General features: G+C 35.7%; 2 protein-coding genes across 2 annotated transcripts in view; one reads left to right on the forward strand and one right to left on the reverse strand.

Moving 5' to 3' along the window:
* Positions 1 to 25,274, reverse strand: part of LOC148954218 (prostamide/prostaglandin F synthase-like) — a 516,813-nt gene that overhangs the window by 343,408 nt on the left and 148,131 nt on the right. The gene's annotated exons all lie outside the window — the stretch shown is intronic.
* Positions 747 to 25,274, forward strand: part of SpdS (Spermidine Synthase) — a 108,259-nt gene continuing 83,731 nt past the window's right edge. Inside the window, exons 1-2 of the mRNA XM_089086986.1 lie at positions 747 to 926; positions 22,141 to 22,261. Of these exons, the coding sequence (XP_088943112.1) occupies positions 796 to 926; positions 22,141 to 22,261 (252 nt within the window). The 5' untranslated portion in view covers positions 747 to 795. The remainder of the gene's footprint in view (positions 927 to 22,140; positions 22,262 to 25,274) is intronic.

Consider the following 25,274-nt stretch of genomic DNA (forward strand, 5'->3'; position numbering starts at 1 on the left):
TTTTCTAGAGTTTCGGTTACCATTGAGCCGGGTCGCTCCTTACTTACAGTTCGTTACCACGAACTGTTTGAAACCGTTGTGCCTTGTTTTTTAAATTTAGTTTTACAACTTATGCTTGTTTTCCATTGTCACTTCATCCCTTACGATAAGTGGCTTGCACTATTGCGGTTAAACAAATTCGAAACTTACGCTTCCCCAAACTACATAACTTATATTCTTATAAGTATTATTCAGCTTTCAAAAACAAATAGGAAGAAACCTTTTCTTTAATATATTTTAGGAAAGATTCTAAAAAAAAGAAATTGAATCAGTAGTTTTATTCTTACTTCAGCAGTCATGGAAACTTTCTTCTGTCGGTTGTTTTCCTTGATGAAGGGGAGCAAAGCTTGAAAAAGTGGAGTAGCTTAAAATGGTAGTGGCCTAGGCTGAATTAGTATTACCTTCACAATGTCTATTATCAAAGTGTCTAAATCATCCATGTTCAATTCAAATCATTTTCTTTTTTAGATTTTGTTTACGTTAAGAATCTCAAGTCTAATAAAAATTCAGCTTTGTAGTCGACTTACATTACAAAGCTTATGTGGCTTACGCTACTGAGCTTATCGGCCCTTGCGAACCTTTTATGAACTAGTGTAAAAGGTCTATTTAGCCAATGTGAAAACGGTGTTTTTATTTGTTTCGGTTGTTAAAGGATTCTTTTTGAACTGGCAACAGTGTCAGCATTTAAAAACATTTTAAATTTTAACAGGGTGTGAATTAGAAGAAGAGAAGAAGGGTGTTTTCCAGATTAATACAATGGATATTATGAAAGAAGGGTGGTTCAGTGAGTTCAGCAGCCTATGGAAAGGACGGTGTCTTTCGCTAGAAGTAAAACAAGTGATACATAAAGAAAAGAGCAGATATCAAGATATTTTAGTCTTAGACACGTAAGATAGCCTAGCTTGTCTTTATTTCACCGAAGAGGAATAAATATCATGCAAAAGTATTAAACCTATATCTTAACGCTAAACAAAAAAGCAGTATCTAGGAGTAGGGTACCATTAGATTACTTATTTTGTATCCAAATATTAGCCTAGGCTAGCCTATCTATGGCTGCTTTCCTGTCAATGCCTCTCATTCCCTTTGGCAAATTTCTAGGTGGCACTATAATTTAGCTAAGATGAAAGTGAAAATGGTATTTATTTAGCCTTGGCCCCCTCATAAGGAGACATGTTAAGAAAACAATTCTTACTTTAAAATATGTATAATGATCCTAGTTCTTATATTATCCAAGGGGAGAACCTTTATCATCAAGTTTTTCCTCTAAAAATGATTAAAAGTGAAAAACTTTCCTAATATCACCACACTCTTGATTCAATGCTTAAGTCTTTTGAAATTGCTACTGTAAACTGCTGCCAAATAAGTTGTTTTATAGATAGCGTTTAGCACGTGTTTAACACTTGTGTCAAAAAACGTGTTTAAAGAAAAAGTAGTGGTATATTTTGATTATAGAAAGTTGTTTTTCATTTTCATAATGAAAATGAAAAACTTTTTTTTCATGAAAAACTACTTTTTCATTTCTTTTCATAACCTAACCTAACCACTGCTATTAATATTTTGTATTTATGCCACTGCTATTTGCCCCTTCGCCACTGCTATTTATCTTTTGCCACTGCTATTAATATTTTGTATTTACGCCACTGCTATTTACCCTTTCCCACTGCTATTTAAAAATAAAATAAAAAGACCGGCATGAGTACTATCTATAAACGAACTTATTAGGCAACAATTTAAAGCGGTAATTTAAAAAGACTTAAGCATTGAATTAAATGCATTGTAATTTTTGCAAACTATATCTTTTTTGAAGACTTTTAGAGGAAAAACTTGATGATAAAGGTTCTCCCCTTGGATAATATAAGAACTAGGATCATTATACATATTTATTTTAAAGTAAGAATGGTTTTCTTAATATGTATCCTTATGAGGGAGCTAAGACTAAACAATTACCGTGAAAATGTTATTTGATGCCTTTATTAATTCAATAATCACTTTGGGGCTAATTGCATCTTTAACCCTTGAAGGGGCCCCAAAAGTAGCCTATTTTATATGAATTATGAAAGATCATAAAAAAAGCATCAAATGATGTTCTCACTTTCATCCTTGCTAAATTATATGGCCCACTGTAAAGTTACCATAAAATTTACCTATCCCTGCCCCCCTAATATGCAAATAGGCTAGGCCTATATACCCTGAATTTTTGACAGCAAAGTTTTGAATAACAAAATTCAGTGCTATTTTTGTTGATGGCATTTGAAAAACTAGAAATGGTGGGAAAACAATATATTTGAGTTGCCTAATAAATGAGGTTTGTATTGTTGTAAATAAGTATTTTCAGGACCAACGATACTTTAAAGCCCAGTGCCTGCTAGCGCCCAGAACCCACAGCTCCCAACTTGAAAAATAAATACTAGCATTACCTTTAGCACAGCAAATTTATAGTCCATTTCTTCTTTAAATAGCGATTTAAAAAAGTATCATATCTAAAGTTAGCAAATCACAGATGTTGCGGGCATACACAAAAGAATTCTACTACTCACAAAGATATATTCAATTTATGCCAGCTAGTGCATTATGTTGGCAAGGTGAATATGGCAAAGAGAGATCATTATCAATTACAGGAGGGAAGATTTGACTTCTGTCGGCAAACGCATTTCACAAAGAGGCAATTTGTGTGTTACAAATATTTGAGATATGTCATTCAGTGTTGGCTCCTGACAAATTAAAATGCTTGTATTACATACATGCAGGCGTTGGCCTCGCTTGGCCCCGCTTGGGCTTATTATGCTATATACAATATTTTTATTAAGTGAAAAACAATGCCCCAGGAATTTACCATAAAATGTAATAGGTGCCCCACTGTTAAAAGACTTCGTGTCTTTTTTATTCAAGAAAACCAGTTGTCCAACACCCAAGAACCTAAACAAAGAGAGATCAAATAAAGTTACAAAAGGGCCGCTTTGACTTCTGTCGGCAAACGCATTTCACAGAGACGTATCAAGTTACAGGAAATATTAGATTTGTATTTTACAAATATTCAAAATATTTCATTCAGTGCTGGGTCACGTAGACATATTATTAAATAGACACCAGATCGCATGGGATTTTGCGAGTTCCCTGTCCTTTATCTTCTTTGCCTCTAGTAAACATATTAATTTTGACGTTTATTTTCATTAAGATTTTGAGACTTTTTATTTCATGTATCAAAAAAATACTTGGCGAAAAGCTGAATGCTCCTTTACACTGGTATGTTATTTTTATAAGACGCTTCTTTATGATCTTGTTTTATATGGAGAGATTTTAAGGGGAATTTTTACAATGGTGGAATTTTCTAGAGTATCTTTCCATTGGGGGGGGGGGAGTTCCACGGGAGAAATTATATTTGGAAAATTTTCTCCGGAATCAACTTTATACTAGGAATGGGGTATTTGCGGGAAAACTTTTACACAGAGAAGGGGATTTTCTGCATGATTTAAAAACAAACAGATATTCTTTCATATGAAAGTGCGCTACAAAAAAAATTCATTCAAAATTGACATCAAGAATTTTTCTTGGTGGAGTGGGGGACTATTTTACATGAGAAGAACTTTCCATGGAGGGGGAGCCGGATTTCCGCCATTATTTTGTAACAATCAGAAATCAAATAAAAAAACATTTTTTTTCCATCTTTCCATCTTTTTTAAATCCAAGTAATAGATTGGATTTAAAAAAGAAACTGACTTTCTTTTTTAAACTTTAAATTCAGTATATAAATAATTTTCTCTGACAGGGAATCGAACCCGGATCTCCCGCCTGACAGTCAGGAACAGCGACTTATGTACCAAAGAGACACTTACAGACATAATATTTTAGCCTCCATTATCTATTTTTGACGCAAGTAAATCCCCACAAAACTTGATATTTGGTTTTTTGAAAATAGGGAAGGAAGGATTGGATTGAGCTGAAATTTTGAGGATAAGCTCCCAGGCCCAAAGTCTAAAGCTCTTTTGATCCTGGGCGCTTGGACTCTGGAAGCTGAGGAGCTAAAGTATCAAAGCTTTGATCCTGGAAGCTAGATCCGGCTTCAGCAAAGGTTTATATTTACCTTTGAATCTGGTACCAATGTTAAAAATCAAACTGTATTGACAATGAATTGATTCTTTTAATATTTATTTGGCCGAAAAAATAAATATGACTTATTTTTCATTCAATAGAAGCACTGTACAGGGCATCATAAGCCTAAACATGGCTAACACCCACATTCACGTCATACAAACATTTTAATTTATCAGAACCCAAAAATGAAAGACATATGTGAAATATTTCTGAACACCCAGAAAGAACCCAAAGTTGATCTCTCCTGTAACTTGATATGTCTCTGCAAAATGTGTTTGCAAACAGAAGCCATATATCATATCTAAAGTTAGCAAATCACAGATGGTGCAGGTATATACAAAAGAATTCTACTAGTCACAAAGATATATTCAATTTATGTCAGCAAGTGCATTGTGTGGGCAAGGGACTTTTTTATCCAACAAAACCAGTTGCCCAGCGCCCAAGAACCCAAACAAATATAGATTATATCAAGTTACAGGAGGGGAGATTTGACTTCTGTCAGCAAAAGCATTTCACAGAGACATATCAAGTTACAGGAAAGATCAACTTTGGGTGTTACAAATATTCAAAATATTTCATTCAGTGTTGGGGCTCATAGACATATTATTAAATAAACACCAGATCGCATGGGATTTTGCGAGTTCGCGAGTTCCTTGCGCTTTTTCTTCTTTGCCTCCAGTAAAAATCGCTATTTAAAGAAGAAAGAAGAATTTGCTGTACCAAAGGTGAAATAACTTAATATTTGGTTTTATGAATTGATACTTGGGTGTGCTTTTCGAGGGGGGTTGCTCCTGTCTCAATACCTCTTTCTTTACGCTAAATTTTGACTTTTCTAGAATATTTTAAAACGGCCCTTGTGTTTTAGGAGTAGTTTCTAAGGAATTGGGGCAAAAAGGCAAACTTCATCGCAAACAGCGAGGTATTAAGGAGGGTGCTACCCCCCCCCTTATATACGTAATAATTTCTGTTCGTTTTAAGTTTTGATGTTCCTCCTTACTTTCAGCTGAAAAAAAAATGTTTTTTAATTGATTTCTGATTGTTACGAAATAATGGCGTGAAATCTGTCTCCCCCTCAGTAGAATTCTTTTGTGTATACCCGCACCATCTGTGATTTGCTAACTTTAGATATTATATTTGGCTTCTGTCGGCAAACACATTTTGCAGAGACATATCAAGTTACTGGAGAGATCAACTTTGGGTTCTTTCTGGGCATTCAGAAATATTTCAAATATGTCATTCATTTTTGGGTTCTGATAAATTAAAAATGCTTGTATTAACCCGCATGCATGCAGGTGTTTGCCTTGCTTGGGCTTATGATGCCCTATACAGTGTTTTTATCAAGTGAAAAATAATTCATACTTATATTTTCGGCCAAATAAGTATTCAAATAATCAATTTATTGTCAATATAATTTTATTTTTAACTTGAGCGCCAGATTCAAAGGTAAATAAACACCAGATCGCATGGGATTTTGCGAGTTTGCGAGGTCCTTGCGCTTTTTCTTCTTTGCCTCCAGGAAAAATCGCTATTTAAAGAAGAAAGAAGAATTTGCTGTACCAAAGGTAAAATAACTTAATATTCGGCTTTATGAATTGATACTTGGGTGTGCTTGTATTTATCTTTCAAGTTGGGAGCTGTGGGCGCTATGGGTTCTTGGGCGCTAAAGTAAATGTTTTGGGTTCTTGGGCGCTAGTGGGAGCTGGGCTTTAAAGTATTGTTGGTATTTTCAGGATATATTATTGTTGAACAACTTTTTCATAAACTAGTGATATGTTTTAACCACTGTTCAATAACTCAACTAGTGTTGATAACTTCTTTGTGTGGCTACAAAAATGAAATACCTTTGGGGCCCCTTTAAGGGCTCAAGATGCAACTACCCCCAGGAGTAATTATTGAATTACAAAAGAGCATAAAAAAGGCATCAAATGACATTTTCACTTTCATCTTAGCTAAATTTTAGTTCCACCTATAAATTTACCTTTGCTTGATGGTCCCAGACACAGGCCTAGGAATAAAAAATCTCACTAGGCTAGCCAAATTATTGTAGTAGGTGGATTTGGTAAAATTCTACTTTAGTTACTTTTGGCTATCTTGGAAAAGGGTTAGGTTAGGAAAATGAGACTTTCAGGGATTTGGTCTATGGGCTAAAGTATGTCCTGGGAAGGTATAGTAAAATTCTACTGGAGCTACTTTTGGATATCATGGAAAGGGGTTAGGTTAGAAAAATGAAACTTTCAGGGATGGGTCTACAGGCTAAAGTATGTCACAGGAAGGTATTTTTAAGTACCTACCTTCACTCTTTCTCCCTCTAGAGGGTCCTGAAATTTGCCTACATGACAGTTCTATAGCTGTTGAAGTTGACAAAACAACATTTTATATTAATTTTTAGTTATCAGTTTCTTTTTCTCTGGCTTTAGTTCTAAAAATGCAATTCCTGTTATTTAAGTAGAATTTTAAGCCATATAAATGTTGTTGTTTTTTCAAAATTTAGGAAATGTGTTTGCATAACTTTGAAACCTTATAAATTGGAATTGAGCAAAGTAGTGAAGGTGAAAACAAGTTTGTTGTAGTTGATTTAAGAAGAAGATCTATTTTGCAAGGTTTCACTTTTATAACACAGATCATCAAAGGTCAGAGCCCTCTAGAGGGAGAAGAAGTAGAGGAAGGGACTTGAAAATACCTTCCCAGGACATACTTTAGCCTGTAGACCCATCCCTTAAAGTGTCATTTTCCTAACCTAACCCCTTTCCAAGATAACCAGAAGTAGCTAAAGCAGAATTTACCAAAGGTATTTTAAAGTACCTACCTCCACTTTTCTCTCTAGAGGCTCCTGACCTTTAAAAATATGTGTGTTATAAAAGTGAAACCTTGCAAAATAGATCTTCTGCTTAAATGAAGTACAACAAATTGTTTTCAGCTTCACAACTTTGCTTAATCTCAATCTATAAGGTTTTAAAGATATGCAAATACATTTTCTAAATTTTGAAAAAAAACATTGATATAGCTTAAAATTCTACTTAAATAACAGGAATTGCATTTTCAGAACTAAAGCCAGAGAAAAAGAAACTGATAACTTAAAGTCAAGGTAAAATGTTGTTTTGTCAAAATTTCAATAGGTCCTGTCATTTAGGCACATTTCAGGACCCTCTAGAGGGAGAAGGAGTAGAGCTATGTACTTCAAAATACCTTCCCAGGACATACTGTAGCCTGTAAACCTATCCCTGAAAGTTTCATTTTCCTAACCTAACCCCTTTCCAAGATAGCTAAAGTAAAAGTTTACCATGGATTTTAGCAACTAGCTGGTCATTTTGACAACCAATTGACTTTCTACCAACCAATTAGGGTAAATGAATTTCTTAAATATGGGGGCTGTGAGGTTAGAGATAAGCTATTGAAAATTATGCCCATGATTTTTGAAAAAGGGGAAATACCTAGCAATTTTAGGAAAACTAATTAAAATATAGAGATAAGAAAGTGATTGTGGCAATTATAAAGACATTAGCCTGGTTTCTATAGAAAGCAAATTGCTTTGCATGGTGATACTTTTTAGACTTAGAGAGGCTGTAAATAAATTTTTTAGAGGAGAACAGTATGGTTTTAGGAAGGGTAGAAGATGTGTTGACCAAATTTCTATTCTTTGATTAATAATTGAGAAGTGCCTTAATCATCAAAGCCCTGTAGTCCTCAGTTTTAAAGATTATGAGCAACCGTTTGATTAAGCTGCTAGAACACATTTAGCTAAAGTCTTATCCTTGAAAAGTATAACCTGATAAATACAACTAAATGACTATTGATGTGTTGTTATATGTACAAGAATGACATTGCTGCAGTGAAGGTAGGGAATGAGCTTAGTAGCTGGCTTTGTATTAGATTAAATTAAAAAACAAGTTTTTTTTAACTGAAAGTAAGGAGCAACATTAAAACTTAAAATGAACAGAAATTATTCCATGCATGAAAGGGGCTGCCCCTCCTCAATGCCTTGCTCTTTATGCTGAAGTTTTTACTGTTTTAAAAAATTAAGTTGTGAGACAGAGTCAAACTTTAGTGTAAAGAGTGAGGTGTTGAGGAGGGACAGCCCCTTTCATATATGAAATAATTTCTTTTTAAGTTTTAATGTTGCTCCTTACTTTCAGTTAAAAAAAACTTTTTTTTGTTTAATTTCTGAACGTTCTTGAATTAAGGCAGCTTTAATTTTGGCTCACCATACATGAATAATTAAAACAAAATTTGCATATCAATTTTATTTTTTTGGATAAATGGCTTTCTTGAAATTTTGATCTGACATAACTTAAAAATTAACTTACATACCAAACTTCTATATTTGTATATTTTTATTATGTATATTAGGGGGTTTGCCCTCTAGTCAAGACCTTGCTCTTTATGCTAAAGTTCAAATTTTGTTCAAATTCTTTAAGAATGACCCTTAATCACAAAGGCCATTAATTAGAATAAATAACTTTCACAAAAGTACAAAAAAAACATTAGCATAAAGAGCAAGGTAATGTCTAGGGGGCAAACCCAATCATATACATTATAATTTCTGTCTGTTTTAATTTTTGATGTTGCTCCTTACTTTCAGTGGAAAGAATTTTTTTTTTTAACTTCTGATCATTTCTTTAAATAATGCTGGTAAATTCAATGTCCCTTCCCCCATTGAAAGATCCTCCCCCATAACCACTGCCCCCCCCCCAATTACCAGAAAAAATCCCCCCTGAAAACTTATGTATAGGCCTACTTCCCAATAACCAATGCTATATGTAAACATTGTGCAAAGTTCATAACTTGCAGAACTTCCACTGGGGACTTTGGGGGATTAAGTCATCCTCAAAGGCATAGTTATTGTATTGTTTGACCATCCTGAACAAAATGGCTATCTCAAAATTTTGATTGGGTGACTTTGGGAAAAAAATGAGTGTGGGAGGGGGCCTAGTTGCCCTCCATTTTTTTGTCACTTAAAAAGAGCACTAGAACTTTTAAGTTCCATTTGAATGATCCCTCCCGCGATATTCTAGCACCACTGGGTCAATACAATCACCCCTGGAAAAAACAACAACAAATAAACATGCATCTGTGATCTTTCTTCTGGCAAAAAATACAAAATTCCATATTTTTGCAGATAGGAGCTTGAAACTTCTATAGTATGGTTTTCTGATACACTGAATCTGATGGTGGGATTTTCGTCATTGTTCTAGGAGTTTTAGGGGGCTTTCCTCCTTTTTTTGAAAATAAGGTAAATTTTCTCAGGGGTGTAACTTTTGATGGGTAAGACTAAACTATATATTTGAAATCAGCATAAAAATCTGATTCTTTTGATGTATCTATTGGTATCAAAATTATGTTTTTTAGAGTTTCGGCTACTATTGAGCTAGGGTGCTCCTTACTTACAGTTTGTTACCACAAACTGTTTGATCAGGAGTTAAACAAGTGTGCATTCTATCCCTATTTGTATGGATAACCTTGATGGATTTTGTCCTAAGGAGCACAACAAAGGCAATTAGAGAACACAAAATCAAATGGGGAAGTAAAACTCTCTGAGACTTAGATTATGCTGATGATTTAAGCATCCTAGATGAAAGTGTGAGCAAGATGAATGAATTTTTCAAGGTTTTGTGAGTTCAGGTGCAAGAATAATTTTTGAAAATTTATCTTAAGATGACCAAGTCACTAAGGCTAGTAATAAGTGAAGGTGATGTTGGGTAACAAGAAGATCAATCAAGTGGACAGCTTATCTTGCATAGGTAGTATCATTATTAAATATGGTAGTTGCAGTTAACTTTAAATTGCAGCTTGGAGCAGTATAAGGATTTTTCCTTGTGAATCTCCGGAGTTGATGTTTGAAGTTGTTTTTTTTCATTGTAGTTTAATGACCAGGTGCAGCTGGGTGATCAATAGCTTCCCAGTCAAGTTTACACTGCCTTGAGAATCATTCAGCAGTAACTGTATCTTCAGATAGTTTATTCCAACTGTTTACGATTCTTGAGAAAAATAATTATGGACTGTAAATAGGGTAGACTGTTTACAAACTTCAGTCAATGACCTCTGGTTCTTGAATTTGGACCAACAATAGGAAATAATGTTGGGAGAGTATTAACCTTCATTAACTTATAGGTTAGAATGGTATCATCTTTATTTTTTCTACATGTAAGTGTTAGGAGTTTAAAAGTTAAGATGTTAAAAGTAGAAGAGCAAAGGCCCCAGGTGTTTTTTCACAATTAAAAAAAGCTTAGAAGAATACGAAAATAAGTCTGCAAACCAAGGATAGAATATTAGAAGCTGTAATGATGACAGTTGTCAAGTATGGCTCTGAGGCATGGGCACTACAAATAATGGAGTGGATTAGCTAAATGTTTTTCAGGTAAACTACCTATGGACTGGTTTAGGTACCCAACTGACTTAATGTATCTCAAACAGTAAGCTGTACAAAAACGTAGTTTAATACTGCTTTTTAAGGGCATAATGAGAGAAAGGATGAAATGGCTAGGAAACATTTTGCAGATGACAGATTGTGAAAGATTATGCTTGTCATCCAACTATCTTGGGCCAAATGAAAAGCAGATTATCCCCAAATGGGATGGGTTGATTTTGCAAGGAAGAGATTTAAGGGAAATGAGAACTTCTTGGGAAGGTGTCAAGATAGAGGCTTCAAATAGATTGGGATAGAACAGGAACATGCAGAGCTGTATTTGCCTCAGGCAGGCTGATGCTGTAATGGCTGTTGGTAGGCCTAGTAGTGGTAAGGCATGGAACAGAGGTGATACAAAGTTAAGAGAATTCTACATTCTTCACTTATATCTCAAAAATTTAGCTGCACTCTGTGACAACTCCTGAGTAAGTTTTTTTACAGATAGAAACCATTTAATCCAAATATAAAATCAGACTAAAGGAAATTCCAGAAATAGCATGACCAAATGTTTGATAGTGTCTTGTGCATGATGATAATGAAACTGGCATAGTTTTGAACTATAAAACTCAAATATCTGAGGTTTTCAGTACTATTATAATTTATAAAACTGTATAATAAATGAGGTAATTAGAAGCCATACAATTTTAGGTAAATGCTTAGTGTGCTGGAAACTGGTGCCTCTGCCCTACCCTGGGAAGATGTTATCAAGCTAGCATCTCTGCCTTTTTCTTATTTCTAGGGCTTTAAAGAGTACAGGTGACTGGTTTATAACTACTTAAATGTTTGTGTAAAAAATTATGTATAACTAATTAAATTTTGATGTAAAATTTTTACCTTTATTTTGTGTTTTCAATATCTTTTTCATGGGTTCTTGTTTTTGATATGCAATTGCTACTATATCAGTAGAATTTTAAACCATATCAAAGGTTTTTACTAAATTTAAGAAATAACTTAACAGATTTTAAAACTTTATAGATCTGGATTGAGCCAAAGTATGAGACTAAACATACTTTTCTTGTCCCTCGTTTGAGCAGAAGATCTATAATAATAATGAATAATTTATTTATAACCCACTTCTATACAAAACAAGCGGAGTAAAGTACACTAAAAAGGAAAAAAAAAAATCAAATACACAGAAACAAAGATAACTTAAACCTTAATCACTGACAAAAACACACGGATAATATTATGGTTTGGGCCTAGGGACTCAAAGGCATGTCTTGTTAAATTATTAGTAAGCAATTCAAACGATTGGATAATGTTGGTAGCACCATACTTCTCAATAATACGTGTATTACGAAATGAAGTGGGAATGTACAGTGAAGATTTGCAATATCTAAAATAAGCAATACGGATCTGGCGCAAATATTTCTTATTCAATAACGAATACATTCCACTTAAAAACAAGACAGGATGGTCACAATATGTAGGATACATTTTAGCTAATATTTAGCTAATAATATAATATTTAGCTAATATATTAGCATGAATATTTTCCACGGTTAGGTACAATTTTCGCATATCCGATCTTCAACTTTTCTTTAACATCTCTCAGAACTTGAAGTCGCAAAAACAAGTGAGTGTAGAACAAATACTAATTCCTAACCACCATAAACTTGTAACATTGTGAATTACTGAGGATCCACAGGACAAATTATGAGCTGATGATTTGGGATTGAAAACTAAATATTCGTATTTATTAACATTCAAAAACAGACCAACATCCTGAAACATCATAGAAATACGTTGCACCAATAATGCCAAAATAGACTTAGTTTGACTTATAACTAGCAGGTTGTCCGCATACGCAATATAAGACACATCAGATAAATTATAAAAATACGGAGGCTTGATTCCTAATAACACATTTTGAATGCAAGCATTAAATAGATGATGGTGATAGCACCCCACCCTGTCGTACTCCAGATTGAACTGGTATACTACTGCAGTACCCTGTACCAGATTTTAAACGAAGAAACGAATTACTATACCAAAATTTAAGTACATGTATGACAGAAGGGTTCACTCCAAACTCTTACAAGGAGTGCCACATTTGTGCATGGCAAATACTATCGAAGGCTTTAGACAAATTCCAAAGCGCAAATATGTAATTCATAACCTTTAGACTGGGCATGATAAAGATTTGATGCTAAAACCTTATGTGCATGTTGACACCCAATACGAGGTTGAAATCTAAATTGGTTTGAGTCTTTTGCAGTTCGTTCAATAATATATGGGAGCAGAACATATTCAAAAACCTTACTAATATTGCAAGCAACAGTGATGGGCCTATATGAACTGCAATCAAAAGGGTCTCTTTGGCGTTTAAGAATCGAAGTTACCGTTCTGCAAAGGAAGGGATCAGGCACCATTGACAAACATAAACAGAACTGAAAAAGTAACTTGAGCTGAGCGACTAGTGCCGGACAATCACAAAGTAAATGGTGAGCGCTAATCCCATCAAGATCACTCGATTTAGACTTAAGTTTAAGCATACAATTAACAATACTTTTAGTTGATACAGGAATAACATGACGTTGCAAAACTTTAGGTGGCAAAAATTTAGAAACTAAGCATAAACACAACAGTAACCTTATAAGAAAATCGAAATATATTTTCTTGTGATTATTGTCTCTTCTAATCTGCAGTTGTACTAAACCAATTCTGCTCAAGTCATCCTCAGGGCTATACTGTGGTGTTTATCCTCCCCATAGTATAGTGCAGATGGTTTGATATTATCTATTTTTCCCTTCTTGTTTTAGTTTTATTTTTGTGTTTAAAGCTTTTTCCAATAGGCAATGATTAGAAGTCTTCCAAAAAAAAAGTCCCCCCAGATCCCAAATCAAATTCCAGTGAAAGTGTCATAGTGAAAGATACCCATCCTGGCTGGTCAAGCACCCTATCTCAAAGTTATAATGACAGCTCCAATTTGGAGAATAGGACAATGATAAGTGTAGGGGCTAATGTAACCATAAATGATGATAATGGGTTTCAAGAGGTCCTCTCTAGAAGTTCTAAAAAAACGAAAAAATCTCCCCAATTAAAAGCATTTCCCCTCTCCCTGCCCAAGATCCTCCCTCCAAAAACTTAGGAATTTACCTTAAAATTACTCCCACTACCCCCTTTGAAATATAAATGATCACTGCAATAAGAGTTGCAATTTTTAAATTGCTAAAATCAATGTTCTCTCTTAACATTAACCGTGATGGATATCTGCTAATAGCTGTAGAAGATCAGAAATCAGCGGATACAATAATTAACCTTAAATCCCTTCCGAATACCCCAATTATTGCATCTAATTGGAACCCAAAACAATCACCAACAAAAATAGTTGTCTATAATGTTCCCCCAGAGATATCTACTCAGGAGTTAAAAGAAGGCCTTTCAGATAGGGATGGAAACACAATCCCAGTTGAGGATGTTACCCAACTTGGAAAACCTAACTCTAATGGCCTAAAAACTAGTAGATCCTTCTTATTCACACTGAAGAATAAAATTGATATCCCAGAAAAATTATTCCTATTTGGGCAAATCAAACCACACAAGGAATACAAACCTAAGCCTATTCAGTGTCAGAAGTGCTTCAAACTGGGACACACGACAAACAAATGCAATGAAATTCTCCAAGAGTGTAGTAATTGTAAATCTTTCCATCCTAAAGAGCTGACAACTTGCAACAACACTCAGCCTACATGCATTAATTGCAAAGGCCCACATGAATCTACAAATAAATCATTACGCCCTGCATACAAGAAAAGAGCTCTAACACTCCAAATATCAACAGAGAAGGCCATCCCATACCCCTTTGCTGCAATGGAAGCAAATGCTGCCTAACAATAACAAATAAATCCTATAATGAAACCAACCAAAACCCCCAAGTCAAATGCCCCTAATGCATCAAGCACCCCATATAAAACACCATCTTCTAAGCCCCCTAGCTCAAATCCCTCTCAGAAGGAATCACCAAGCCAACAAGCCTCCTTGTCCGGTGAGATGCGGCCAGCCTGGCCCTCCCTCCCAAGAAGAAATAAACCAGAAACACTACCAGGAATCAATCCCTTAACCAACAAACAGGATGCACTACCAAAAATGCAATCCCCAAATATATGCTTATTCATTCTAAACCGTAATGCAGTTCAGGCCATAAACATACATCAACTACAATAAAACAAAAATCATTGCAGAATTGGCAAAAATCTACATCCCAGATGATATGCTCATTCAAGCAAAAAAGATCTTGCTTTACTTTTAACAAAGCTGAACATTGATACACAGTCATATGAAGAATAAATCAACAACACAACATTTATCAATACTCCAATGGAATGTAAGATCACTCACAGAAAATAAGCTAAATGAACTAATATCATTTATGAATAATAATTCCATTAATATTGCTTTCCTCCAGGAAACTCATTTAACCCAAAATCAACAAATTAAGTCTCTGGAATATACTATCCTGAGAAATGATAGATCTTCAGAGAGAATATGAGGTGGTTTAGCTTTATTAGTTAATAATAATATAAAATTTTGTGGCATCAATTTTCCAGATTTTGAAAATGATATTGATGTAATTGGTATAAGTGTTTGGCTGAATAATTTAAAAACCTATATAATAAGCTTTTATAACCCTAATGGCCAAACTACAGATGCCAAGGATTTCTTTAATTATATAAATAATTCTAATATGTTAAAAAATATCATTATTTGTGGTGATTTCAATGCCCACAGCCGTTTGTGGGGGAATAAACCAGCAAATAAAGCTGGTAAATTTATTGAGCATATGACTTCAAATAATAATGAATTAGCTGTTGCTACCCCTCCAAACCTGAATACTTATTTCAATCCCAAAAGTGGCAATTTCTCCACAATTGACCTACAAATTGTGTCTTTAAATTTTTTGAACAAAATTTACATAAATAAAACTGATAGTCTATGTACAGACCACTTTGCTATAGTTTGCTCCCTAAATGAACCTGCTGAAACTTTATCTCATACATCCAAATATATCAACACTAAAACAAATTGGTCTATTTTCCAAAATAAGCTAAATGATGAATTTACAAGTTTCACCCAATGTTCATGCATTTCTAACACAACAGTTGACACACATGCTGAAGCGTTGACATCTTTACTAATAAATACAGCTAATCATGCTATCCCCAGGACAACTCCTAAGAAAACATTCCCTAAATAAATTCCTAACGCATGGTGGACAAATGAGTGCCTAAATAAATGGAGGATAAAAAAGGCAGCTTGGACAGAATTCATAAAAAAAACAATCACCTACTACATATTTAAAAAATTTACAAGTAGAATCTAATCTAAAAAGGACTATAATAGATGCTAAATATAAATACTGGAATAATTTTGCAAATAATCTCTCCAGAGAAACAAATGAGCCAACTATACATAAAGTCATAAGCCACATATGTGGGAAAAAGACTTCTCCCAACCCACTCCTGTATGAACTTATACATAAAAATACACATTATCACAATAATAATGAAAAGGCTAACCTATTTGCAACTCTTTTTGTTAATAAGCTAACATCAAAAAATCAAAGCAAACTGTCCACAATTCCTATGAACCCTAGTTACCAACCACGCCCAGGATCCGAGTACATAACTAATCCATTTTCAATCCAGGAATTGAATAATGCAATACATCATATTAGGTCCAAAACTAGCAGTAGCTATGACAATATACACCCTACATGGATAAAGAATCTCACACCTTCATACAAACAAGAACTGCTAAATTATTATAATCACGCTTGGGCATCTTCTAGGTTCCCCAATATTTGGAAATGTTCGTCCCTCCTACCAATCCTAAAGAAAAATAAACCAAAAGATAACCCTGAGTTTTATAGGCCCATAATGATTATACCTGTGATGGGAAAAATAATGGAGAAAATTATTTATCACAGACTCCTCTGGTTTGTTGAGAAAAATAATATGATCCCACACACTCAAACTGGATTCAGGAAATACCACTCCTCAACAGATGCTTTCATTTTGCTAAAAAATGCAATAAATGAATCTTTCTCAAAAAATAATATCCTAGTGGCAGCTTTCCTAGATTTTGAAGGAGCTTATGACAATGTGAACCACCAAATCCTTTTAAATAAACTTGCAAACCTTGGAGTACCTCCTAAGCTAGTATCCTTTATTAAATCCTTCATAGAAGTGCGAAGTTTCATTGTTTGTGTTGGTTCAGCCTCTTCACCCCAAAAGACAATATCCAAAGGCCGACCTCAGGGAGCAGTCCCCAGTTGCCTCCTTTTTGCCCTATATCTCTGGGACATGAACCTACCCCACACGAATCTACAATATGCTGATGATCTGGTGCTATGGTCATCTGGCAACACCTTTCAGATAGCACAGTCAAATCTGCAAAAGTCACTTTTCCAGTTTGAAAAATTTTCTCAACGTTCAGATTTACCCATTGCACCTACCAATTCAAAAATAATCCAATTTCACCGAAAGCAAAACCATGTTAATGCAAAACTAACTCTAAATAAAACAGCTATTCCAGAAGATAATCATATTTATTACCTAGGTCTCATTCTTGACCAAAAACTTAATTTCAACCTCCACATTTCAAACACAATAAAAAAATGTTATAGAAAAGCAAATATACCAAAAAGACTTCTTTCCACACCCTGGGGTTGTAAGGAGAAAACCTTACTCCAGTTTTATAAATCACATATAAGACCTCATATTGACTATGGGCTCATTGTCTATGGTGCATGTGCAAAGACCCAGCTGCAAAAAATTGAAACAACACAAAATGATATAATATGTCTCATATTTGGTCTTAGGAAACCCACAAGCACCAAGTTTCTGCTTATGGAGAGTGGATTAACAACAATAATGAGAGACATAGCTTTCTCTTGATAAAACATCTTACCAAAATTGAATCAAATAGCTCACACACACTACATAATTGGTTAAGAAATCCAGCCATGTATAGAGGTATTGCAGATGAGTATGCCAATATTCAAAAGAAGGTCCCTGTACCAGCAAAGTCTATTGCACCTACTGTCCCCCAATCCCCTCCATGGAATTGGTCATGTCCCATAATAAATACTGACGTTTCAAATTGGAATAAAGATTTAACCCCCATTGCTTTTGTCGAGAAAAAATTTGCAGAACTTAATGCAATTACTTATAAAAATCACTTCCAAATATTTGTTAATGTTTCAAAAATGAATGAGAAGGTCGCAAGTGGTGTTTTCCTTCCTCACCTGAAAATTGCAATGGGCGAGAGATTATTTAATAATTTATCTATAATGTCTGCTGAGTTAAATGCCATAATCATGGCATTAGAACACCTTAAGCAAAACCAACCTTTGATTGAAAATTCAAATAATATTATCATCTATTCCGACTCTTTATCAAGCCTTGAGTTCCTGGCCTCAGCTCCTCAATATAAGTTGGACATTGACACTTATCATTGTCACAGTATTATTGATAATCTTGCTTCAAGTGTCATAAAAACTTACTTTCAGTACATTCCTAGCCACTCTGGCATAAGTGGTAATCATCAGGTTTATGAAATAGCAAAAAATGATATAAATATTGACCAGCCAAGTAGGAGACCAATCCCAATTAGAGATATTTACCGATGGAGGCTATCAGATATTAATTTTAATAAGATTAATCCTATCCTTTCCCCCTTTCCCAATAAGTATCTTTCTAAAATTTATCATATAATTAGTTCTGGAACAAATGGACTAAATTTCCTTGCATTATCATATAATCTTTCTAATTCAAGTTGTTCAATTCCCCTTTACCCTCTTTGCAGTCATTGTAATATGAATAATGAAACAATTGACCATTGCCTATTTGAATGTAATATGCTGACGTCTGCACAACATACCTTGCTTTGTAAACTGTTAAAATACTTCAAACACCACAAAATCCCACTATCAGCCAAGAGCCTAGCCAACTATACCTGCACACAGAGCATAGAAATCGACATCTATCATCTTATATTTGAAGTCCTAGAGTCGAAAGATCTGCTGAAAGATATCTGAATATATCTAATAAATATGAGGCAATCAAGCCAGTAGCTCTGTAGCCCACAGAGTGAAGCAAAAGGAAAAGGGCTAAATAGTTATACTGAAAAGCCCGCCTGCTGTTAAATAGAAGAAGAAGAAGACTATACGCAATCTTACTAAAAATATTTTTATAATGCCCAAGCCAAGACGAATCTGGGATAACATCACTGATCCCTAATGAATCAAATTTAGACATAATAATGACTTCTTTCCATTGTACTGCACTTTTAGGGAACTCAGCACCTTTATATCGAACCAAACGAAGATACTGTTTAAACTCCGCTTTTGTCTTACTCATTATATCAAACACTTGGCCTCGCGAGGGTTGCCCACATGCAATCCAGATGCGAAGCCAGAGCTTAGCACGATTTTTAACGGCTTTAAGACCCGGGTCTTCTTTCCAAATTGGACTTCGATTTTAACCTGGACAGGGGGAACAGCCACATTCTCAGCTTGTTTCATGTACTTAACTAAGTGAAGGTAATAAACATTCAATTGCACTCTGGCTTGTGGCGAAAAACACTCGTGCACAGTAGATTAAAAGGGATCTTGACGCAGGACAACAGAGCTGTTAGGGTAGAAATATATAAAGGCCAATTGGCTTTGCTGCACTCTTGTTTCATAGACCATTTTTTATTAGCAGCACAAGGATGATTAGATGGATCAGCGGTTAATGTCAAAGTAAGGGAAAGGGGAAGGTGGTCAAAATCACGTTCATCTTCGTCAACATTAACGTTTGTCTATTTCTCAAGGTTTCAATTTTTTAACACAGTAAGAGGTCATCAAAGGGCAGTGTTCTTTGCAGGGGGAACAAATGCAGATTTGTAGTTCAAAATACAGCCCCAGGGGATCATAAAGCTGTAGAACCAATCCTATAGGTTTTATTAACCTAACTCGACTACTTTCTAAAATCAACAAAAGCTCTAATCAAGGTCGAACCTTAAAACGTACAGGGATTAGGAGGCACAGTTGGGGGCTGCCGCCCCCAAACCCCCGCTTTCGCAGCCTTTAAATAAAAAAAAAGTTTTTTAAACTGAAAGTAAGGAGCGACATTAAATCTTAAAACGAACAGAAATTATTCCGTATGTGAAATAGGCTGTGCCCTCCTCAACGCCTCGCTCTTTACGCTAAAGTTTGACTTTCTCACAACTCTTTTTTTAAACAATAAAAACTTTAGCGTAAAGAGCGAGGCGTTGAGGAGGGCACAGCCTCTTTTCACATACGGAATAATTTCTGTTCGTTTTAAGATTTAATGTCGCTCCTTACTTTCAGTTTAAAAAACTTTTTTTTTTATTTAAAGGCTGCGAAAGCGGGGGTTTGGGGGCGGCAGCCCCCCAACTGTGCCTCCTAATCCCTGTACGTTTTAAGGTTCGACCTTGTAACTCAGCCTCTTTAACTCTTTAGAAAACGTAGTTTTTTTCAAATAATATTATAAAGTAATGATAATCTGGTTCATAGAAGGACCCTACATATTATAAAGAAACAATTTCATTTTTTAAAACTTCTCTTTTAATTTTTAAACATCCTAGAGCTATGCTTTTACCATCGGGGGGGGGGACACATTTTCGGAAATGCAACCATGATATTTGGAAAAAGCATAATATAAGGAATTATAAGTTTCAATTTTTAGTTATTTAGCATCTCTCCTTTAGAAGTGGTCTTCCACTAAAGTGGTCATCCTTTTTTTTTTAAAGTTTCAATATGTAGGCCTAAGACCTCTCTTCAGTACAATTTTCTAAGGCTCAGAAAGTGTAACATTCTGTCCTATATGCTCTCCTGATGAAAACACTATGGCAAACAAAGGAATAATGCTACTACAATCAAATCCCCAATCAATGCTATTTTTAAATGTAATGGTCACTAGTGTGACAATGCACCTCTTTTCCCCTACCTAATATGTTCAGGTATAGCCCTAAATTAAGGCCTTTTCGATTGCTTGAACTGTTGTACCTCTTTTTTCAAAAGGCATATAGTTCTTAACCCAGTCTGTAGCACCATATCAATGTCAAATAAAAAGAACAGTTGGGTAAATATGCTACTCAGTTGTGAATAAAAATAGAAGGAAACATCTAAATCTGAGTAATAGATATCTTCTATATATTATAAAGCAAGAATTTTATTATGGTAGTATCTTCTTGTAGTTTTTTATATGGCCTAGGGCTGTATCTGGCAGAATAAGGGGGAGGGTGGAATTGCCGCGATAGCAACCATTATATTTGGAAATAGTATTGCTTGGGGGATTGAATGATTCTACTCTTTTGCTATTAAAGTATTTTCTTCAAAAGAGATCATAGAGCATAATGTTACCAGGTGCTGAGAACACAGCACACCTGAGAATGCTAAAACACTTCATGATTTGTTTTCTCCGCTCATAGAGGAGAACGTTACCAGGAGCTGAGAAAAAAGGCTCAGGAAAGCTTTCCCATGGTTAAGTTCAGACTCAGAACTCATTGATCGAAATTTCATACTCCTGACTCAACTTGGTAAAACTCTTGTGCATGGGCTATTCTTAAGAAAACACTATGGTAGCAATAGAGTGGTACCATTATATTCTCCATTTAATACTGTTCCTAAATGTGCTGGTTGCTACCTTGGCAATTATGTACAGCCCCCCTCACCTTAATGAGGCCAGATATGCCCCTAGACTGTATTCAAAACTTTGCTGATTTTATGGGATGGAATGATTTTTTACTTTTTTCCCAAGAACAGTTTGCTCATACAGTGAAATAATAACAATTTGAAAAAAAATTCAGCAAAGTTTTTGTGTAGCCTAGGGCTCTTAGCCCGATTGGGGGGGGGGGGCCTGGGACGACAGTTTCACAGTAGCAACTGCTGTTTTTAGAAGCAGTTCGAATAGGGAAGCAAAAATTACTAGACTATCTTTTTGATGTTAGTGCAGGAGAGGCCATGCACAAGAGTGTTACCCTCAACTGCTCTCTGATATATTGATAAGCCTCTCATCTAGAATTCTGCTAGGTAAAATATCAGTTGCCAACTGATGTGGCAAATTTCAGATGAAGGACTTTTGCTATTTTTGAAAGCATTTAACTTAGGTAAATCCTAAAGAAATGAATCTACCACTATCTTTGAAAGTTGGGAAGAGGACCAGTAATCAGGATTGATTGGTTTTCTGTGCCTGTAAAAGAAAATAGAGATGCATTTTTGCTCAGATCTATTTTAGGCTATTATAAATCTGTTAGCGGCATAGTGAAATACAAGCTAAGGCTCTGTTTCTATTTATTACTTTAGCACAAATCTCAAGACTGATATTGCAGCAACTAGAGAAAAAAAAATGATACAGGCTCTATGTATGCAACCAAATTCGAGAGGTTCTAGGTTTTGTAAGGGTAGAAATAGAAAACAAGGCTTATTATCCTCTAGTTCCATATTATAAAAATGTTATCTTGTTAAAGTTGATCTTATTTTTACTGTAGCTTTTTTAGAATTTCCTCAAGGAGAAGTCGATAGATATTACTTGGATTTTAATCTATATTACTCTTTTAAACTTTTGGTTTAATGCATAAGCCAATTTTTTTTTCAGGCATGCTTTTGGCAGAGTCTTAATCCTTGATGGTGTAATACAATGCACAGAGAAAGATGAGTTTTCATATCAAGAAATGATATCATTCCTGCCATTAAACTGTCATCCTAAACCAAAAAAGGTATTTTGTTTTTGAGCTTTGTTAGCTTTTTTTTTAAACTAATGGAGACTTTTTAATGGATAAGTGACATACAGGGTAAGTGAAGTTACATATAAACAAACAAGTCCATCATTTCAAAAATGGAAAGAACATATTAAATTTAAGGCAGAGAACAAAATAGTGTAAAGTAGCACACCTTCAGTGATCTGTAAATAAGCTATGTTTGCAATGGAATAGGCTACACGTGATTATTGTTGTTTAATTATCCTAACGTGTTCAGCTAACATGTGACCAAACAAGTATTTGTTGTCGTCTTTCACTTATTACATCCAGGGAGATTAAGCTTAGCTGTATGTGTCAGAAAATGGATTTTCATTGGTATTAGTAGTAGAACCCTATTAGGAGGCCCCAGGACTCACCCCTGCTCCCACCTATAACTTTTTTTAACACCATATATTGGCACGAGAACCACGTGGTTTATGGTTTTTGTCAATGAGAATTTGAAAAACAGGAATTTTGTCACATTTATGTATGTTTTCTTGGATGGTTATGTGTGTTGGTCGATTTATTTCATGTTTTTCATGGATGTTTAATGGTTTTTGTCAGTGAGAATTTGAAAAACAGGAATTTTCTCACTTGAAAAACCAGGAATTTTGTCTGTTTTATGGTTTTTGTCAGTGAGAATGAAAAAACAGGAACTTTCTCACTTTCATGGATGTCAACAGCAATTTATGTATGTTTCATGGTTTTTGTCAGTGAGAATGGAAAAACAGTATTTTTCTCACTTTGCTGTCAGTCATTAATCAAATTGTTTCCGGGCAAAGTTTAGTAATGTCTGACAGGTACTGCTCCAGAAATAGATCCAAGTCATTAATGTCTTTGCCTCGGGAACAGTTCTACTGGTCGAACTCCAAAAGATATTAATAACCAAACGCCATGGAAACAATTAGGCAAGAAACATCTTAGCGATGAATTGTTTTAGCGCGCGAAAAGGTTTCATATTAATTTGAAATGCGTTAGCGCAGAGATGCCAATAACAAAGGAACACGCTGAATTTGCATTTAGGGATTATTTGGGCGAAACCGTTTTAGACAGGTTATGGAATTATTTCGGCGAAACAGATAGAGACATTTTAAAAGAAGATTTTTGAAGAGATTTTAGAAGAGAATTTGAGTGTGGTCGTTATAATACACAAGTTTCATTTGAACAGTGTTGTGAGGTCCTCTAACCCCACCCCAAAGGGTTCCAATACTCCTCCCCCACCCCCGACGGCCGGCCCCGGGCCTCAAAGCCCCCCAAACTCCCAAAGGCCCTCCACCGGTCCCCCAAAGGCCCTCCCAGACCCCCAAATGCCATCCCCAGGCCCCAAATGTCCCCCAGGCTCCCAACTGTCCCCCCGGACACTCAAAGGCCCCCCAAGCTCCCAAAGGGCCACCGGCGCCCCAAAGGCCCACCCAGACCCCCAAAGGCCAGCCCCGGGCCCCCCAAACCCACAACCAGCGCCCAAAGGACCCCCCGGGTCCCACAGGCCCTCCACCCGTCCCCAAATGACCCACCCGCCCCCCAACGCCCACCCGGCGCCCCCAAGGCCCCCCCCGACCCCCCAAAGCCATCCCCGGACCCCCAAGCCCCTCCCCCGGTCCCCAAAGGTCCCCCCGAGCGCCCCAAGGACCACCCACCCACAAGGGACCCACAGACCCTCAAAGGCTCTCCCCGAGCACCCGTCTTTCGTTGATGTGTGTTGTCTGAAACCTATGATTTGGGATGTGTAGTTTGCTACTTCAGGCTTTTCTGAGCTAAGGTTTCCTAGTATTTCCTAGGTGAATGTTGTCTGAAACCAATAGTTTGGGATGAGTAGTTTGCTATTTCAGGCTTTTATGAGCTAGGTTTCTTAGCCTTTCGTTGATGTGTGTTGAGTGAAACTTATGATTTGGGATATGTAGTTTGTTATTTTGGCTTTTCTGAGTTGGATTTCTTAGTCTTTCATAGGTGAGTGGTGTCTGAAACCTATGATTTGGAATGTGTAGTTTGCTATTTTCGACTTTTCTGAGCTGGATTTCTTAGCCTTTCATAGGTATGAGTTGTCAGAAAAATATGATTTGGGATGTATTGATTGCTAATTATGTCTTTTCTGAGCTAAGGTTTTATAGTATTTAGTAGGTGAATGTTGTCTGAAACCAATAGTTTGGGATGAATAGTTTGCTATTTTTGACTTTTCTGAGCTAGGTTTCTTAGTCTTTCGTTGGTGTGTGTTGACTGAAACCGATGATTTGGGATATGTAGTTTGCTATTTTTGACTTTTCTGAGCTGGATTTCTTAGTCTTTCATAGGCGTGTGTTCTATGAAACCTATGATTTGGGATGGGTGGATTGCTACTTTTGACTTTTCTGAGCTGGATTTCTTAGCCTTTCATAGGTGTTTGTTGTCTGAAACCTATAGTTTGGGATGACTAGTTTGCTATTTTTGACTTTTCTGAGCTAGGTTTCTTAGCCGTTCATAGGTGAGTGTTGTCTGAAACCTATGATTTGGGATATGTAATTTGCTATTTCCGACGTTTCATAACCGGATTTCTTAGTCTTTCGTAGGTATGTGGTGTCTGAAACCTATGATTTGGGGTGTGTGGGTTGCTATTTTTTTTACTTTTCTGAGCTGGATTTCTTAGCCATTCGTAGGTGTGTGTTGACTGAAACCTATGATTTGGGGTGGTTAATTTGCTATTTTTGACTTTTCTGAGCTAGATTTCTTAGCCTATCATATGTGTGTCCTTTCAGAAAAGTCTGAGTTGGGAGGTGTAGTTTGCTTTTTGGACTTTTCAGAGCTAGGATTCTTAGTCACTCATAGGTGTTTGTTGTCTGAAACTTCGAGTTTGGGATGAGTAGTTGGCTATTTCAGACTTTTCTGAGCTAAGGTTTCTTAGTATTTCGTAGGTGAATGCTGTCTGAAACTTATGATTTGGGATATGTAAATTACTATTTCGGGCTTTTCTGAGTTGGATTTCTTAGTCTTTCATAGGTGTGTAGTGTCTGAAACCTAT

Source organism: Artemia sp. Qi Xiang Cuo, chromosome 3 (genome assembly GCF_049724085.1).
Source record: "Artemia sp. Qi Xiang Cuo chromosome 3, ASM4972408v1, whole genome shotgun sequence".
Taxonomy (NCBI): Eukaryota; Metazoa; Arthropoda; class Branchiopoda; order Anostraca; family Artemiidae; genus Artemia; species Artemia sp. Qi Xiang Cuo.